Consider the following 20,158-nt stretch of genomic DNA (forward strand, 5'->3'; position numbering starts at 1 on the left):
CTGCTCTCAAAGATGTCAGAAAAGTGTGCTTGTTATTCTGCTTCCAGACTCCAAGTTACAGCAGCTCTTTGATGTAAATACACTTCCACTATCTTTTGGACATTGAAGAACAACAAACACAAACACGCTGAACCTGTGTTTGTTACTGTTTTACATAAGTGTACCGTTTAACACATTTTTGCTTTATCTTTCACCACAGATTTGATCCATCTTTTAAATGTTTGTAATTGCTCTTGTAATTCTACTCGGGAAAATTCTAAAAGTGAGTTTTACCTTAATCATCTCTTTAGTATGAATAAAGCCTAGTTGACTGACTGACTGACTGACTGATTGATTGATTGATTGATTGATTGGTCGATTGATTGATTGATCCCTTCTTGAGTTAATTATTATCCCAAGATACCCCAGACAAATCCTGACAGCCTTGGCTGGCTCTGATGTTGTTGGCTAAAACGTTTTAGTGAGAAGAGAGCACCTTTCGAGCTGCATACATTAACTGTCAAACAAACTGATTCTTTATGATGGTAGAAGAATGCTTACACAAATTACACGTTTTAAATCAAGTCATCTGCATTTTCATACAACAAACAAAAAAAACAGATAGAGAAAAGAGAGTCAAATACTCTGGCACTGCTAAGGTGCCATCGAGCAAGGCACAGCATCCTCAAATGCTCTTTAATGTGCACCACCTCAATCTGACATCTTGTACCATGTTCCACAGGACAAAGTGTAAACAATTGAATTTTCCCTTTTGGAGATTAATGAAGTAAACCTCACTCTTCCTTTTCTTCTTAAGGCTGCCAAAACATAAACTTTTACTTATCTAGTGCTGTTAGCTTTCTCTTACCTCCAGCTGCTGAGACCTGGGATTTTTGGGGTCACAGAGGGACGTGTTTATCCTGTGGTTGTGTTTGACGCAGCGCTGAGTCGTATTCTGGGGCATGGGGAACGTCTGCCGCACCAACGTCAGCCGGCCAATTGACTTCATGACTAACTCCTGCAAGTCGTAGTCTGAGAGCTCCTGAGATGGTGGAGAGAGGAGAAGGATGGTGGTGGGGATGTGACGGGTTGAGGCAGAGGAGCGAGAGGGGGGGATAAGTAACAGAGAGAAGAAAAAAATCAATTTCAACAAGTCCATTATGTTACACATTGCTGCAGAAGACGTACAGTCAACATTTTAACATGAAAAAACTTCAAACAGAAGCCGCAATAGACACGTGGTTGGATACAAGTCCACAAGAGCCTTTGTAAAAAATTGCATTTCTCTTATTTATGCACAAAAGACATACTTCAAAAGGTCTAAACCTTGTTTTATATGCTCTGCTTGCCCTATTTTCACCAGACTGTGCAAGTCAAAAACATTGTCTGCGTCCTCTGTAAGAATACTTATAAAGTATGAAAGGTACATGTCAGCAGATGGAAGTAAGGAGAGGAGAATAAAACAGTATGAATTTGTGTATGCGAGTGTGTGTGCTTGTTGTATTCATGTGTGTTTGCACGTACTCTACATGTCCTTGCAAAACCTTGGGGAGGAATCATTGCTAATTTTAGCCCTAGGACACTATATCTCTCCCTTTTTCAATCCATGGATCTCCATCCATCCTCTGTGAGTGCACCGGGTCAAAATGAGACGAGATGAGAGCTGACGTTTATCGTCCCTGGTGGAAGTAACACAAACCACCAACACAAGCAGCCTTTGCTTTCTTTGTAAACCTGTGCACTGATTGTCTGGGTTTGTGTGTGTGTGTGTGTGTGTGTGTGTGTGTGTGTGTGTGTTTTAAAGCTGTGTGTGTGTACAGGCCTATCATGCAAAACCCATTTAATTTGGACATGGCAGCCTGCTTGACAGGATAGATGTAGCCCTGCATGCAGACTAAACACATTCAGAAAGAAGTCATCACACACATTTCATATTAGTGCTGGATAACATCACAGGTACCACCGCTTCAATGGCTAATTTTTATTAGATTTCAATTAATGTTCACTAAGACCAATTAATTCTCATGGAATGTTAACAATACTAATTAGATGTATACTGTATATAGGCCTCATTGGAATAGCTGTACTCATCTATTTTAATTGCTCTGTGTATATGGACCTCGCTTTGTATGTACCCGCCTGCAAGTGCATCTCAAATTGATTTGATGCTGCCTAAACACACACTCTACACTTTGTTTTAAATCAAATTACATTTCTGAAAATGATAAATTTGTAAATATGTCGGAAGAATTTAATGAATTTTAACGAACCTTGTATTAATGCCTTGTGCTCAGATTGAGGTTAAGGTGAGGAGGCTACTTGCTGGCTTTTAGGGGGTAAAATGTGAGAGCAATTCTTTTGCTTACAAAAAAAAAATAAAAAATAAAAAAGAGCTCCTGAGGGGAACTGAATCACAAAGCTAGAAAGAAAAAAAGATGCAGGACAAAGGGAAAGCTGAAAATCGCTAAAAAGGCAGATCTGGGGGCCAAAAGAGAATTAAGATTCACAGCAGGCAGTCAAGGGCATGTGAAGACACATCAGCAGGCAAGTGAGTCCACCATTCAGACTCACACTCACACAGATATGGATGTACCAATGCACATTCATACACTGGCACAAAAAGAGACACACTAAAAATTCAAGTTCTAAAGCAAGTTGTCTAACAGTGGGGTGCAATGGGATATCCGAGGTCTCTAACTACAGTTTGCAAGTTATGCAAAATCAAGTGCAGGGTGCAGAGAGGTTGGATTAAGTTGTGTGCACCTGAAAAGTAATCCAACTTTAAAAAAAAAAAAACAGTCAAATATAGAGACAAATAAAAAACAATGAGAAGTGTTGTTCAGTATTGAGTTCATTTTAAACTAGTCCATGTTTGAAAAAGTTGTAGGATGAAGTGAAAAACGTCAAGTCCAACTCCCTTTTTGTTTTTAACCTTGATCAAATAATCCAAGACCTAACTTTACAAATCTCCAGACAGCTCATTTAACGTATCTCCTTTCATTGTGCCTTTGATTATACAGAACACACACAGGACATGTGTGGAATGTGTTGAAGGTTGATTGAAGTTATACACACCGTTTGTTCTTACAACATCAGAAACGATCAGCACCTTTCTCAATCAAAAGAGACAATTTAGCGTCAGGGAACAAAGGCAGTTCCTCTTTAATAAGCCTATTAAAATCTCCAAACACACTGACAGGATAAACAGGATCTATGTTAACTAATGTACTGTGTGCCTACCAATGAATGAAGACAACTTTCTGGTGTGTCTATGTGTGTCTAATGAGCAGAATGGAAGTCCGTTATAAAATCATTTACATATGCCCATCTTTAATATGTCTGCGACATGGAGGAACATACTGCCCAATGGGATTTAGACCTTCAACCAGGTTTAAGTTGCTCTAAGGAACAGTTGATTTTTGCATCTTTGAGATAAGAACGCACCACATCTGCATGTAAGTACAACTTAGTTTGAGACCAACACACCCCTGGTCACAAACAGGGCCAATCGTTAACTAGCTTTAATACTATGTGGGCGCTGGGTGATAAATGACCACTGTGCCATGCTCATGTTTTTTTGTGTGCTGTTTAAACAGATCTTTATCTATCTTGCCTTCACTACCATGTTCAATTGGCGTCTTCGACTTCAGAGACAAACACATCAGGCTTCATCCTGTGTGACTTTCATTGGTGGCCCATTTTGGGGTTGGGACTAAATGAAAGCTTTAAAATTCTGCCGCCCCCTGTTGACAATGAAGAGAGATATATCTCTTTGCTGATCAAAGATCGAAATGACAGACAGCAACAGGGGAAATAATCAAAATCAGACCAAGCCACACAAATATGCCACCAATTATCTTTTTTAATTCTCAAAATCATGAACATCGAAAATGAATTACTTGTCAGCTTTTTTCAGACTGTAAGTGGACAATGACTGAATTGACTAGAAGTCACAGGTTTTGATGATTGTCTTTTCAAATTAACATTATTAAAATCATAGACCCTCTGATTATTGAGTGTGCCCAGCTCTTTCATGCATACTGTGGTTGTGTTTGCCGTTAGCTGTCCTGTTGTTTATTTCCATATTCCAAGATGGTAATACCAGTTGAGCTGCAGCCTCGCATGCTGACAAATAACCACTGCCTTGCAGTCATACTACTGTTGAACACAGTCTGAAGTACATACAGCATACTCTGTTAGATAGCAGTATAGGATCAAACCAAGCTCACACGTTTTTGGGTTCAGGAACACACTTAGCATTCACTTCATGTGTGGCTTCTCTCCTAGCTTCCCACAGTTCTGCTTACCGTCTCTTGACCTCTTCAATCAAAGACCACAATAACTCATGTGAACTTTCTGTTAAGTGTTTAAGTTTGTATAAAAACTAAACCTCTTTCAAATAATCACAGTTGACCTTCAAAACAACCAGGACAAAATTACAGCTGATGGGCCTTATTAACTGCTTGGGAAAATCTATAATCACACCTTTTCATCATCATGCCTGGGTTTTAAACGACCTATTCCGTCATTAAGTTCTAATCAGTATTTAAACAGAAGTAGCAGTATCGACAATCTATTCCCCTCAAAACAAGAAGAGTTTTTATTATTCTGTTTATTCCGAGGATTACTTCTTGCTCCTCAGTTCTGAGCTTCAAATCTAACCAATTGCTATGAGAGTCTTTAGGGGGGAAAACTCCCAAAATGCCCACAAGCTCATAACTGGAGTGAATCACGAGTTGTTTACTCCATAAACTTCAAGTTCTGGTCTGCAGGCGTCTCCACTGGCCTTCACCCATCACCTCTCCGTCCTTTCCTCAATTCCCCGAGAGCTCCAGATCCTCATCTGCAGATCTTTACTTGAAAATAGGAGTCAAAAGCAGAAAAAACATCCCTCAGCATCAATTCTTCATGGCACTTCATCCCTGACCCCAGACTTTGTCCTTCGCCCTTTCTCCCCTCATCCCTCTCCCTGCATCTTCCCCAGAGACACCAAATCCGTCTTTCTCTCTTCTAATCTGCAGATGAAGGAGAGGGAAAAAAAGATGCCTTTATTTATTCTTTGACCCTTTCTTTGCCTGATCTCCCCTTTTTTCTCTGGGAACACAAAATCCCTCTGTTTTGCTCATATATAAAAGTTCAAAGTTGGGAAAAACAAAACAAAACAAATCTGGGAAAGCACATTCACTTTACGCAGTTTTTAATCAACAGCTTCTAGGCGTTCTCTGGCTTTCCTTTCTTCTCTATCACCATCTGGATTCTGAGCTTGTACCCCATGTTTTATGATTTTCTGGACGGGATGATTTTTGTTATTTAGGTTCAAATACATCCAGAGAGGGTATTTCTCATCCATCCTGTCCTTTCCCAACCCTATCCCCCATGAACCTACACACTGAATAGATTTGACCATGCTTTGCATTAGAGGCAGACCTTTGCAACACAGCACAACAAGTTAGATCACTCACATACATGTGTCATAGGTTATTGAGATGCATCAAAACATCAATCATGTGCCAGTTTTTTTATTGCAATTCACATTTTTCCTTCTATTTCATTGCAATGTATGTTTTTTTTTTGTTGTTTTCATCCAATTTAGCATGTAAATACTGTTTTTAATGTATGGTTGTATTGTGCTGTTTGTATCTCTCTATGCTGCTCGGGGATATGCTTCACTGTTTCTTCCACAATGATAATAAAGACTCAAATCTTCCACATCAAAAGCAAACAGAAGGGAACTGTGGATAAAGGAAGTCTTACATTTGCATTAAACAAGGCACTAAACATCCAGCAGCACCAGGAGAGCCTCTTAGCATCAACAGTAGTCTAAGATGGCTGCAGTCACACTGGGAAACTTCCAGCTGTGCCCAGACAGTGAACAAATGTTTACTGGATCTCACTCTGCTTGACTATTCTCTGGAAATAACAATCTCCTTTAGTTAAACTTGGGAGGAAAACCGACAATGACTGTGACCTTGAATATGTTTCCAGTGGCATTGAGCGGGTTACAGTTTTGGACTTCGTATAACGGGTTGTCATTTGGTTTCATTGACCTAATGTTTGCAAATAAACCTTGGAAGACCACATAATCCTTCAATTATATTCAAAGCATGAAAATCCCCCAAATTCCAGTTACATGGCTCTCACTGGGTATCATGCAGGGATGTGTTAGGAGCCAAAACTGACAGAAAAGCCTAATCTGGTCTCATCTCATTATTGTGTGCTGAGTCCCTCGTCAGACACAAAGACAGAAATGAAAAGACGGAGTGAAGATGATGAGCAAACTGCGGCGAACAAAGATTAGGAATGATAGCGTGACAGCGGACGAAGGACGATGAAGAGATTCAGAAATGTGCAGTAGAGCTCCCCTCCAAACTTAAGAGAATGAGGCGCTATGAGTGTCCCTTATTATTTCCCCCTCATCCTCTCATCCTGAGCAGAACGAAGGAGATGTGGAGAGAAAGGATGATCAATTATGAACTATGAACTCCCCCTCAGTGGGACTGTCTGACTGCTGGCTGTAGATAAAGCAGAATTATGACAACCATACAGTACCCCCTCATCCATAATAAACCACAGGGAGGGAGAACACTTCCACACACAGGAATATTCATTCTCCAAAGAGCGAGTACTTGAAGACATTACGTATGACAAAATATCAGCGCCACTCATCCATTTTAAACTTCACGTACCAAGCCCATGGAGGGAATATTGTGTCTTCTTCCAAATAGTGTGTGACTACATTTTAATCTTGATCTTGATGGATTAAGACACAGCATCATTAAAAAGACGAGTGCAAACCTTTTCCTTATATCTTTTTAATGCATTTGTGACTTTTACTACACTTTTAAGCGAATGTGAGGCACAGAGAATAAAAAAGATGGAGCCTGCTTTCTCATGAATGCCTAAAAAGGGCTTAGCAAATGCATAAATATATAATCTCACTGGATTCTCTCTGACTTTTTTTTGTCTATAACCACCCGGTTGTTCAATTCCTCCAGCTTAGATGGCAAATTCGCAAATTGGATGTGGACCGAAAAAATACTTTCTGAGCATATTTTATACATCTGTTATCTTCTCAAAAATGTTCCACAATATGCCAAGTTAATTCTGTTAATAATTAACACCTATGTACAACAGCGTTATGGTTTAAAGCGGGACCATGCAGCCGATATATCTGTGGTTGTCGTAGTTAAAGACATATATGATATATGATTGGTATTTTTGAAATTATAATTCCCAATTCAACAAAGCAGCAGTCGTTAGGACAATTTTCATTTGTAACATCTGTTGTATTTATGGTAACCACAGATGCATTTGGCTAAAAATCAACTGTTAACACAGTACTGTAACTTTGGTATTATTAAAATACAAAAATAAAAGAGTTCTTTGGATACATGATGTCTTCGAAATGTACACATGCTTGTAATTTTTTTGAAGACCATCACCATTGTCTTTAGTCAGAAGGGGCTCCAGAAGTATTTGTATAGTAAGTCAAGCAGAACCTCGCCAATAGACGCCAATATTTAAAAAATAAATAAAACAAATGTACAATGATAATTACTGATTAACGGACCGACAGATTATTGAGCATGCTGGACGATATCAATAATACAGAATGGAAATTTTAAAGTGCATTAGGATCCCTGACTATTTAGGAGAACTTATATCCTGGAAGTAGGTTTCATACAAGGTATGTTCTGTTTGCTTAATGACTTCATCTTTTTTTCTCTTCACATCTCCCAGTTCCTCTCTGATCTTTTAAAGCCTTTCCTCTCGTTCCACTGCTTCATCGTCTCTCTTCTCCTTTACCTTTAACTTCTGGACAACTGTTGTTTCTTCTGCTTGTATCTCTCTTTCCCTCTCCTCTTCAGTAGGCACTTTTTTTTTTGAAATTCTCTTATCTCTCAAAGTTAGTTTTGCAGAATGACCTTGAATTCTCCTTGCATTATTTTGGTTTAAGCAGGTGGGATGAATATCAGTGATAAGGCTAAATTCTCACTCAGATAACTATATGGAAATAGACAGCCAAAGTTGTATCCTCTGCTTATGAACTTAGAAACCATCTGGTGAAAAATATTTGTTCAACATTGGACCATTGGTGGAGGTATGTCAGCACTCACTGGAACAGTTGTGTTATGCCAAAGCATTCTAGCCTTCAGTGCTGCCTTTTACCCTTTCCTGTCTGCTCCTATAAGGCTCATTCTACTCAACTGATTCCTGCTATGCTTTAAATGACGACTTACACTGTGCTGTGACCTTTAGTTTGGAGGGTAACAGAGCGTGAGGCAGAGCCTGGTAGTGTCATGCCAAAAACATGACACTTTACACTCTTGAGTAAAGCGGCTGAGATACTGTACATGTCAGAACGATGGGACACTATAGTCCAAAATGTCAAGTGATCTACTAACTGATGTGACAATAACAACACTTTCTGAATTAACAGTACTGGCATCTGATGTTACCTGGCAGGCTTTTCAGCCTTGAGCAGGATTGTCAGGTGCCAACGATTGTCTTTTTGCACTGAATCAAAAATGATAATGATATCAGATGCTAGTGACTAGCCAATAGAATTATGATTTCTTTACACTTAAATTAGCATTTTGATTTAGCTATACTTATTAAATTATTTGACTGTCCACAAGGTAAGGCCAATCAGATTTCAGGAGGGCTACCCCCTGGTGCCACCTTAAATTCCAAAACAAAGACGGGCTACTTGCCTTATCAGAGGCGGGGCTTGTGTTGAAATAAACCAATAACAGTGCGTTGATTGTGGACCATATTGGTGGTTTCTCAGTTGGACCACCCCAGTCAAAAATAGTATGGAGATGTCCCTGCTCCAAAAATATGAGATTGGCAGTAAGCAGCTTTAACATTGTGATGGGAAAAGCCAATAGAGGCCAGATGATGCTGGTCTGATTCAGAACTGAAAAGTTAATTATTTTTAATAAATACAGAAGACTGTGCTCATAATCACATTGAAAAAAAACCCAAAAAACATTCAAAGAAATGCTTTGATTTACTATTGTTAGTGACATACATGATCAAAATATTTGATAACGAGTGCCTCCAACTGCTCCTTAAAGACAGCAGGCACAAAGCGTTACAGGTTACACGCTGCTAGACATAGAAACCAGCTGCAGAACGACGTGTTAACCCTCCCAGAAAACAAAGAACAGAGCCGGCATGCTGCCAGGAAACCTGAAGAGTCTATGACAAAACCAGGGTGAAGAACAATATGAACACTAAACAGAGCCTACCAGGCAGTCAGGTGATGATTGACTGCCCAGTCGGCTGCTTGACATTGCCATCTGCTATAGTGTATAAAGACAGTCTGCTAGGACTGTATATGTATTCTTGTGTAACAAAATCTGCAGTTTTACATGAAGTCTCTCGTGTTGCATTAAAGAATGCAATCTGTTTCAATTAACAGCAGAGACACATTTAAGTGGCGGCCCTGCTGTAATGTCAGTAACAGAAACAGAGTGCTTCTTTGAGTGAGATTAATCTACATGTCTACCTATGGTAAGTCCGCCATCTTCTTTTAAGTGCATGTTCAAAGCTTTTTCTTTTTCCCATAGCATTTGAGTAAATGCAAAAACAATGGTAAGTGGTTGTATGGGGTACATGCTGGGATTCTGACAATGTTAGTGCTGCCTGTCATCCATATCAATGAAGAGAAACCTTCTTATAGCAAGACTGACATTTTAAAAGCAGAAAATAATGATTGACTGGCCCTGTGGCGTTAATGGATGCCATGCATGCTAACATTTGGTTAAAAAAAGGAATACTTTCTTGGATAAGTGAATGAAAGGACTTCTGAGCTGAGTAGAATTAACAGCATTGCAGTCTATGGTTCAAAAATGGGACAAAGAGAGAGAGAGAGAGAGAGAGAGAGAGAGAGAGAGAGAGAGAGAGAGAGAGTAAAGTAAACTAAAGCATCTGAATCTCTTGTCCTGTTTTTCTATCAAATATGTATTCATTGTTCTTACATGAAAGGTTTTTTAGCTTTTCCCTTAATACATGCACTTGAGTATGTGGTTGTTTTTATGAACTTGTTGGTGTGTGTGTGTGTGTGTGTGTGTGTGTGTGTGCGAGTAGGTGTGTAAGTGTGTGTGCGTGTGTGTGTGTGTGTGTGTGTGTGTGTGTGTGTGTGTGCGTGTGTGTGTGGCAGCATGGCCCTCCTGCTGTGTACTGCCAGTTCACTATAATGCCCAAGGGAGATGAGACACAGTGCATTAGCTGTAAGTGCACTAGAGGCCCCCAAAACACACACACACACACACACACACACACACACACACACACACACACACACACACACACACACACACACACACACACACACACACACACACACACACACACACACACACACACCTACACACACACACAAATGTAGCTGATCTTGCTGTTTTCGTTAAAGGCCCTTCTCATGATGCAAGATCAAAGAGGTGATCCTTTTAAAAATTACCATGAAACAACATAGCCAATATTAAAGTTTAATTATGTTCTCTAATGACCAAAGGGAGCTTGATCAGCATGATTGTAACAATGAGATGAACTCACATTTACCATGTTCCTTGGTTCAAGATTGGATTTCCTCACAATTTCCTAATTTTATAGAGATATGAAACTTAAGTCAACTTATAAACAAATGTGAGTGTTTCCTCCCCAGTTCTCTTGAAATGAAATATGTTTCCTGATGACTTAAAGGTTGTATAGTTTCTAATAAAGTGATACATATTTTTCATTTTGAAAGGGACATTTCCTTCAGTACCTCCTTGCGATTTAAAACAGATTTTCCTTTTGTTACATCACAAAGGGCAGTAGCCCCTCCCCCAGATGTGTGGCACACAGCAAGGTGTCTGTCCTGCCCTCTGAGTCTGCCTCACAAACATAAACAAAAGCGTATGCAGAAAGAAAGCCCAAGCCACCTAAGCCCTTTCAGAGAGGGGTGTGGTCAGACATGGCTCATTTACATGTAAAGGTATAGACACAGAAACAGTCTGTTCTGAGCAGGCCTGAAATAGAGGGGTTTATAATCATGATCAAATACAGGATAAGAGTTGATTTTTGCAAGGAACATCAAGGACACGTTTAAGCACCCCCTGGGGCTTATTTGAACTTCTTGAAAGAAGTATAATTAGTGAATTGTACCGTGTATTGTTTAATCCCTCCTGATTAGCAACTGAGAACACGGATGACAGAAAAATGACAAGAAGGAAGTTACTTTGTGGACTGTCAGTGTTCGTTTGCCTCACTTAAACAAGGAAGCTCTTAATGATTAAGTAGATATACTGATGCAGACAGTAGCAATATGAGCTCATAAACAAGATTTCTTCCAAAGTCACCTTTCTCACAACTTCTGCTTGTGTACAGCAGCTCCATCTGTCATACATTTGGAGGATAAAGTACATAAAATCTTTACTGTATTGTTTTTCCCAGTGCTCACTAAAATGAACTTCATTGTCCTTGGTCATCAAGTTCGGCATGTTATTGGCTGAGCTGAAATAAGAAGAGTCGGAAAAAAAAACAAAAAAACGTTTAAGCCCCGTTTTCGTCAAAGACAATGGAGAGATGGAAGAGGCTCAGAATCCAAACCCATAAATATTCCTCTGGATAATTGAAACAATAAGATGAACTGAAGGCCCCTTGAGTAGGGAATCTATAAATCATTTTCACAGCACTTACCTCATTAATCAGGATCCAGTGACAATCGAAGGCTACCAGGTTGGTCTCCACCACCTGCAACACAACGAATCACACAAAGAAGATTTAGATTTAAAGGGAAAGGTTGTTATTTTTCCTGCATAGATTGAAGGGTTTATAGATTAAACTTCTCACATTTTTAGAAGACAAGAAGTCTACTTTTGATGTTTTATATAAAGTTTTAAATACAGTATATTTCCTGGTTCAGACAACGTAGGGCATGATAACTTCAGTGTGAGTGTTACGGGAGAGAACATTATGGAAATGCACAAGGCTGAACCAAAGTGTGGAAGTTGGCATAAGTGATTTAAGAGAAGTCGTATCAAAGGTGCTCAAGTTTTGATTCAAGAAATCTTTTCAAACACATGCAAATATGACACAGCTTGTTTGTGTGTAACGGAACACTCGCAAACACCCACACAAATGCACACTTTAATCTCAACATTAGAGCTTTTCACACCAATTTATACACCTCTGACAAACTTCTGAGGGGACAAACTTCACCCTCCATCTCCTTTCTCGCAGAATTTTTGGTCACACACACACACACACACACACACACACACACACACACACACACACACACACACACACACACACACAGAGCTGGAAATACACGGCCATAAAATATTTTGTTTTAACACAGGGAATAAAAAAGAAAAACTCTCCCATGAAATGTTAATGCTACAAATTAAATATTTATAAGAGTCAACTCCTAACCAATGACTGCATAATTGTTAAACACTGCAGCAAGGACACTGTGAAATGGTGCTGACTAGATGTGAGAGACACATGTGAGCACACAGAAAGGGAGGACACATTAGGAGAGCTAGACAGAGGTACAGCATGTTAGTACGGTACATAACTTTATGGTATGAAGTAATATGGCAAGACCATTTCTTCTTTCAGTTTTGAAGAAAAGCAATAGGGCCAAACATTTTGAATTGTGTGTGTTTGTGTTTGTTGTATTATTATTGTATGAAAAATGCACTACAAATAAAGTCTGAAAACATTCTTCCTTCCTCATCACACCCTGCCTCCTTTTTATGTACCCCATAACATAGAGGTCAGGGACACATTCTGAGAACAGCTACTTTTCAAATACTGACTTCCAGATTCCTTTGGTCCACAGTTAGAAAAGCATTCCGTTTTAATGATGAGAAAATATGCATGTAGTTTTGCTTTCTCTACCCAACGAGTGTGAGAGTCTAACCACACACAAGCTCTCTGTGAATACAAATAAGAACACGAACACTTGAATGCAGATATGAAGTTTACACTGCTGTGGAAGAGGTACAACAAAATAACGATGATACTGCCTGAGTGAAACCAATGAAAATCAATAATCACACTAAGATAATATTCAGGGGTGGGAGATGAAGCTTGAGGAGACGTCAGTTTTTAAGAAAATATGACGATGTTGAGGTCAGAACTGTACAATGCGTGGCTGAAAGGAAATTGAATATACTCACTTTCACCACTGATTATGTCAGTCTGTGAAACCTCTTGAGTAACCTCTTCAGTATCTGCTGATGTCAAAAGGCAAATGGTGGCATGGGCCCCCCTAGAAATGTGATTGGCCACCTCGGGTGCCACCGCAAAAATCATAAACTGTGGTTGGCTATTTGTCCTGTCAGAGGCAGGATGTATGTTTATGGGGTTGTTGTTTTTTTCAAAGGATGCCAGTATTTTTCTTTTAATATTAATGATTTTTATTATAAGACAGGTGCATAAAAAAAGCAATGCACTCAGTCTTACTTGCAATGAATTAACTGTGCTGGGATGAAAACTTTGCAAGTTAGACTGTGCAGCATTTGAGAAGAACATATGGCAGGACTGAAAAAAAAACTTAATGTAGGGGGGAAAAAAACTTAAATGTTTTAGTGTTACTCTTTTGCAAGTTTTTATTGTACACAACTTAAGAAAAACTCAAATTAGAAAGGTACAATAGTAATACACTGCACAATAATACACTAAAAACGACAGTCAAAGCAAAATAAGTAAATGTCAATATATGACATTTCAATACCAGTGTGTGGTTGTCCAACAGCTATTTTGATACCTGTTTTGACACCATACATAGCTATAGTATTCCATACAACTTAAAAGTGTTACAGATAAACCACAGATACAAGGATACACATTCAGGATCAGTGCAGTTTAAATGATCTATAAATCATTAGCCCTATGGTTTTGAAAATGTGCATGTCAAACACAGTATCAGTTTGACCATACTGATATATGGAATTCCACGTACGGGCGGAGGTTTGTCCGTGACGTGTATACCTGTGTGTGCAGCGAGCCAACTGCCAGTGTGGTGTGAAATCAAATGGGGATGGATAAAATATTAAAAAGGAACTTTAAGGCGTTTATCTCTCTGAACCGAAAAACTTCCTCCTTCTTTTCTGTCTCTCCATCTTGTCTCCCGCCTTTCAGCTGATCCCCTCATCACACTCCATCTGTGTTATTTAGTTCGAAACACAAACCTTGGTTCAGTCTCATTGGCTTACTGTTGACTTCCCTTTTCTCAGAAACACTTGTTTCCGCCTCTCACCCTCATTTCCTCTCTTCCAATCCTTCCCGACCCCTCAATTTTCCTCTCTCATCGTTGCTCCTGCTTCACCCTTCATCTCTTCTCTCGCTTCTCACTCTCTGACTGCACCTACTCATTTCCTTCCCTCTCTCTTAACCCCTCCCCCTCCTTCCTCTCCTCTCTGCACTCCTGGTGAAAAGAATACAGTGCCACTCGTATATCATTACCTATAATTGTCTAGGTGACTGTAGTGCCGTGTGCCATAAAACACTTTTTAGCCGTAAACAAAAGGCAACAGCTGGAGAGGGTGACGGAGCGTGGCTAATAGTGGTTTAATCTCCCACAGAGTCTCCATAAAACTTCATCATTATAACAGCGACGGCTGCCGTAAAACATTCTTACTACAGGAAACATTGTAGCGACACACAGAGATAGAGAGAGAGAGAGAGAGAGCGAGAGAGAGAGAGAGAGAGAGAAGGAGTAACACACGGAGAGAGATGCAGAAAAAAGATTTCTGCCATAATTTTCTTCTTTTTCTTCCAACTCTTCTCCCTCAGGGTTTAACTTTTACAGAGACACAGCTGAAAACTAAACAGTGAGAATCAGTGGATCTATTGGAGCCCTTTAATAAAAAATATAAAAAACACAAACAATAAGCAGATAGGAAGGGAGGGAGATAACAGAGAGAGAGGAAAGGAGGGAGATTTGGCAAGCTGTGCATCGTCTCAACTTTCCTCCGCTTGTTTGTTTTTCTGTACAACTGTCCTTCTCTTCCATTCCTCTGGCACTCATTAAGATGTTTAGACAATATTCACAAGGGTGTATGTGCAAAAAAAAAGACATTAAAATGCAAAACTGTGTGAATAGGATTTGGTAAATGTAAATATGTATATGCTGATGATGTTTGCGTGTATGCAAGTTTCTCCTTCCTCTCATTCTAACCTCCCTCTGGCAGCCGCCTGGACAGATGTTTCAAGCTAATTAGCGAAAGGGCAGAATCCTAACAGTAGACATGACTCCTTTGGGGTTGAAAGTGTTCAATACACTCTCCCCTTGTTTCTCTCTTTCTGTCATACACATACACACTTGCAGGAAGCAACTGCAACAGACATCCCAAACTGCCTCGTCCTGTGTGCATGAGCATTTGTCCACACACAATCCAACACACTACCGTGGCCTTGTTAACAACTCAATGCTAACATGGCAGGTAGGAGTCCCTTCGGCCTCGTTCCCCTTAATACCACCACAGGGATCCTGCTGACCTCTACGACCAGCTCCACAAAAGCTTCAATTCTGCTCAGTTCTCACTCTCTGAAGTCACAAGATCAAACACACACACAGAGCGGCTTCGCGGCCCAGGACAAATCCAATCACTGGGTGTCAATATAAGTAAGCCTTTTCTCAAAGTCTCAAAGGCAGACAGAGGGCTATGTCCGATCTGCAACGTTGTATCACTGCGGACCGCGCTCTCATATGTGTTTCATAGAGTGGCTCACAATCAGGGCAAACACCAGTTTGATCCTGTGGTGATCTCTGTCTACCTGTCACTCCTGAAGGAGGCCAACAAACTGACTCGATCGGCTGACGTGCAGAATTCAAGGTTTGCTGCTCATTCAAAGGCCTGACTTGGCAAGATCAGGGTCGATTTATTAAAATTGCACAATTAAACACACATACAGAAAGAAGCAATAAATAATCTGAACACAGAGTTGCTTTATTTCTCTCTATGATCTATTTTCTGTACCTTTTTTACACTCTTCAGTCAAAAAATGTATCCACATTTTTTTAGCTGCTTGTGTTTCTGTGTGTGTGTGTGAGAGAGGGAATATGAAATAATAAATGCAAATACTAATATTGCCTAAGTACATTGTGGGGGAAGCTTGAAGAAGCAGAGTGGGCGTTGCTGTTGAATAAAGTGCTCCAAATTGAAAATTAGTTGTGTAATTTAATTTCATGCACTATTTGTGATGAAATCAAGCAAATAGCCCACAGCCAGCCTCCGAAGTAGGAATATTTAAGCTTCACACTTAAACGTGCAAGCACGGGCTGTGGAAGTACGCACACACACACACACACACACACGCGCGCGCACACACACACACACAAACACGATGAACATGAGAAAGAGCACACGCACTTCTACTGATCTACTTCCACCGCTGCATTACTTCATAGACATGAGAGGAAAGTGACTTTACCAGCAGAACAATGAGGAGATGTACTGTATCCACCGAGGAGTTGAACATGCGCCATCAAAGTCCACTTTTGGATTACTGTAATTATTTTGTGTTTCTGTGTCTGCCAAGGTGCTCGCTGGGTTTAGTTGTCTGTCTGCAGCTTGAGGTGGGAGTGACTGATTACTGTTATTGTCTTCAATCACTCATTCCACCTGAATGCTGCAAGATGCAAGACAAATACAGAAACTACAGGAAGTAGAGCGTCAGAGAAATGAGAAGAAAGTGGAAATAAAGGAGGGAGGGAAGGTGAGACAGAAGGAGAATGGATGTCTGTAGGAAAAGGAGAAAAACGTAGCTTGTGCTTTGAGAATTGTACTTCAAAAGCAGTGTTATCCCTCCCAGTGTTTCAATGTCTGTTTTCATTGACATTTCTCTTGATGAAGCGAGCAGTTCAGAAGGAATGGAAGAACCGATCAGGACCGACCTGATAATCAATGAATCAGTAGTAAGGATGTATGACTTTGCTTTAAGGAGCACCACCAGGGTGATTCATGATTAATTAATGGCTCAGTCACTCATTGAAAGTTAATCAGCGACTTCTCATGAGCATAGTGATCACTCCGTTCATTTCTAGGAATTATGATTATTAAAAACAGTATATCTCAATCTGGTACAAGTAAATGACCAATTAAGACAATAAAGACTATCTACTTAGCCAAAACATACAATATATATTTCATATCAATTGTTACTGCAATTTCAATTCCAACTTTTTTATCTTTGTATGTTTGTTCATCCATCATCACGCTGACGTTATCATCCAGACAACTACACTGGTTTTCTTGTGATGGTGAGTTCATTTCTCAGGGTCTTGAAAAATCAGCAGAAAATAAGTCGTTATCTCAGAAAATCAAACACAATCAAAATCAAAGTGTAGATGAAAACAACTGGAATGTGCTTGTCATTTAAGAGCAGAACACAGACACATGTATGGATTCATGTCCAATTGGGGCGTCCATACAATTACATAAAATACAACGTAGAATGTATTTGTTTTAAGATAGTTTGCATTGAGCTAACAGAACTTTCGCAGAATTATTTCCCTTTTGCCTGCCCTGTTTATGAAATAAGCACAAGTGCACGCGAGCTGCAGCCTTCTTTTTTCCACAACTGCTGTATGTCACTGCTGCTATTTAGGCTTACTGTCACTCGCCTCACTCATGCTTCTCCCATAGTGTGCCTTATGCATTGCTGAATGTGTGTATCTTGATGTCAAGCATGTAAACAGTGTGTGAAGAAGACTTGTTAGGTAGAGGGCCGTGCATCTTGACACTGCTGTACTCTGGGGATTCTCATACATGGCAGAAGAGCAGTGCTGATGTAGCATGCAAACAAGCAAACATATACTTTCACACGCGCCAACAGTCACTCCATTGGCATGAATTATGTTAGCCAACTATGTGCTAAAATTACTAATATCAGGCCTTCTGTTTGTTCCTAAGCTGTCATGTAATATGAATGTCCCTCTCCACATACACTCACATAGATCATCCGGGAATAGATTAGATGCTACTATATACATGTCATATAGCGACATGAACACACCCTTCCCATCTGGGATATGGCAGCGTTGAATGAAGAGGTGAATTGTCATGTTCGGCATTGTCCTGTCACATACAGTTTGTCATAGGATTTGTATTCATATGGTTTGTTTAAATGAGTTGTAGACACATGAGATAAGGTGGAGCACTGGTAAGTTTTAGACAAGTCAAGGAGAGAACATCTTGCCTTATGAGAGTAAGCTAACAGATCAAAGAGACACAGCCAAGAATGAATTAACAGTATTTATTATGTGTTTTAAACATCAAATGAGATCTCTTGTCTTGACAGTAAAAAGCAGAGAAATCAAAGAAAAATGGTTTAGGGAACCAAGTAAGCGATAAATCTAATATATAGTGAGGCCACTCGAGCATAAAAGGTATGCACTTACAGTGTCGTAGAGTAATGGTGCACATTTGATCAAAGTGTTCAGTGATTGAGTTGGACAATTGGAATGTGATTAATGGATTGATGAAACATGACAAAGGTTTTAGTCCATAAAAAAAGGAAGAACGGTCTATGGAGGAGTTTTTGATCTGCTACAAAAATGGAAGCAGCACTTTATAGATTTCTACCATATGTCTGGGTCAGGTCTCAATTTGTATCTGTGAGAATAAGATTATTGTATTTCTTTTTTATACAGGGCATAAATAGTGATTACCAGCAACAATGGCTGATTTAACCATTTCTGTTTAAAGAAGCTGCATAGCAATCGTTCTAAATTCTGAAGCCACATTTAAATGAAAACCTGCAAGACTTTGTTGAAATGTATTTTGGTAGACTTTGCAGACTGTTGATTTAGGTTGAAAGCATCCGACTAAAATGCTAAGAGAGCTCGTAAACAGAACCTTGTTGCATAGGGTTTAAAGGCAAATCTTCAGGAAGGCTCTGAATAAAGTCATGGTCCTGGATGCACTGGACCATTGCGAGACATGAGTCAGAGGGGTGTCAAAGGCCTCTGTGGTTCCTCCCAACAACTAATGACTCTAAATCACAGCCATTACTGTCTGCTTAATTAGTCGGATCCAGCTAGGTCACACACCAATGATCCACAAAGTCTATAAAGGTTGTGCTTGTGTGCAAGTGAGACAGAGAGAGAGGTGGGTGGAAGACACTGGGGGATATTATAGAATGCAGATGCTATGTGTGTGTGTGTGTGTGTGTGTGTGTGTGTGTGTGTGTGTAGAGCTGTCACACAACAAAAGCCACCAAAGCTCATCTTGACAAGGTCTTGCCCTGCTCACCAACCCACCACACACGCCATCGGCATTATTGATCAATCACTCACTTTCTGATGAAAACAAGAGGGGAAAGAGCAAAGTAGTTATTCTTTTTTTTTTTTTTGTCTTTTCAGCAGACATTTTTCCCCAGCTATGTTTCTTTTCTCTCTCTCTCTCTCTCTCTCTCTCTCTCTCTCCCTCTCCCTCTCTCTCTCTATATATATAGCTCTTCTTGTCTCCCTTTTCTTTCTCTCCCCGTATGACATTCAATATAACGCCAGGACAGCAAAAGTCTTTGATAGCATGTGTTGTGATGGCAAAGGGTAACAGGGCCAACAGACCAGACATCCATCATCTTCAAACCCTGCGTGAGTGTGTTCGCAGAGGCATACATGTCTGTGCCGGCATGAGTGTGAGCATCGGCCTTTCAGTTTATTGATCAGACCGCAGATCCAAGCAATGTCAAATCCTCAGAGAGAATGTATAACACACACACACACACACACACACACACACACACACACACACACACACACACCTGAACATACAAGTGGACACATACACACCAACCAGGCTGAGCAAATATGACGATATGCAACGTGACATTTAGATTTGAACAGATCAATGGCTTGAACAAACAGAATAAGCTGTCTTGATAGGTCTAAGGTAAATGGTTGCACATCTGCACGTGTACATGCATGTATGTTATTTCATTGATTCTCTTAACTGCTTTTCAAGAGGTAAAGCAGCAAAGAGGGATTTGTTTTCATTTCACACATTAAGTATGCATGTCAGCAACCCATATTAAATATCCATTTACAATGTGCATTGTTTAGTAATCACTTTAAAGTTATTTGAAAAATTGAGACTTGACAGAATATTTAATAAATGCAAACTACTTGGCCTTTTATCTTTTGAGTGGATTAAAAACCTCGAGATCTACA

At 39.8% G+C, this 20,158-nt stretch overlaps 1 protein-coding gene across 4 annotated transcripts in view; it reads right to left on the bottom strand.

Moving 5' to 3' along the window:
* Positions 1–20,158, bottom strand: part of grid2 (glutamate receptor, ionotropic, delta 2) — a 475,776-nt gene that overhangs the window by 159,196 nt on the left and 296,422 nt on the right. For all 4 annotated transcript variants that reach the window (XR_013781008.1, XM_079365815.1, XM_079365816.1 and 1 more), the window contains exons 5-6: positions 11,668–11,721; positions 848–1,021 (exon numbers count right to left, since the gene is read on the bottom strand). Coding sequence is in view for 3 of the 4 variants with exons in the window: in XM_079365815.1 (XP_079221941.1) it covers positions 848–1,021; positions 11,668–11,721 (228 nt within the window). In the remaining variant the exon portion in view is untranslated. The remainder of the gene's footprint in view (positions 1–847; positions 1,022–11,667; positions 11,722–20,158) is intronic.

The sequence above is a fragment of the Symphodus melops genome (assembly GCF_947650265.1).
Source record: "Symphodus melops genome assembly, chromosome: 1".
In the NCBI taxonomy this organism is placed as follows: Eukaryota; Metazoa; Chordata; class Actinopteri; order Labriformes; family Labridae; genus Symphodus; species Symphodus melops.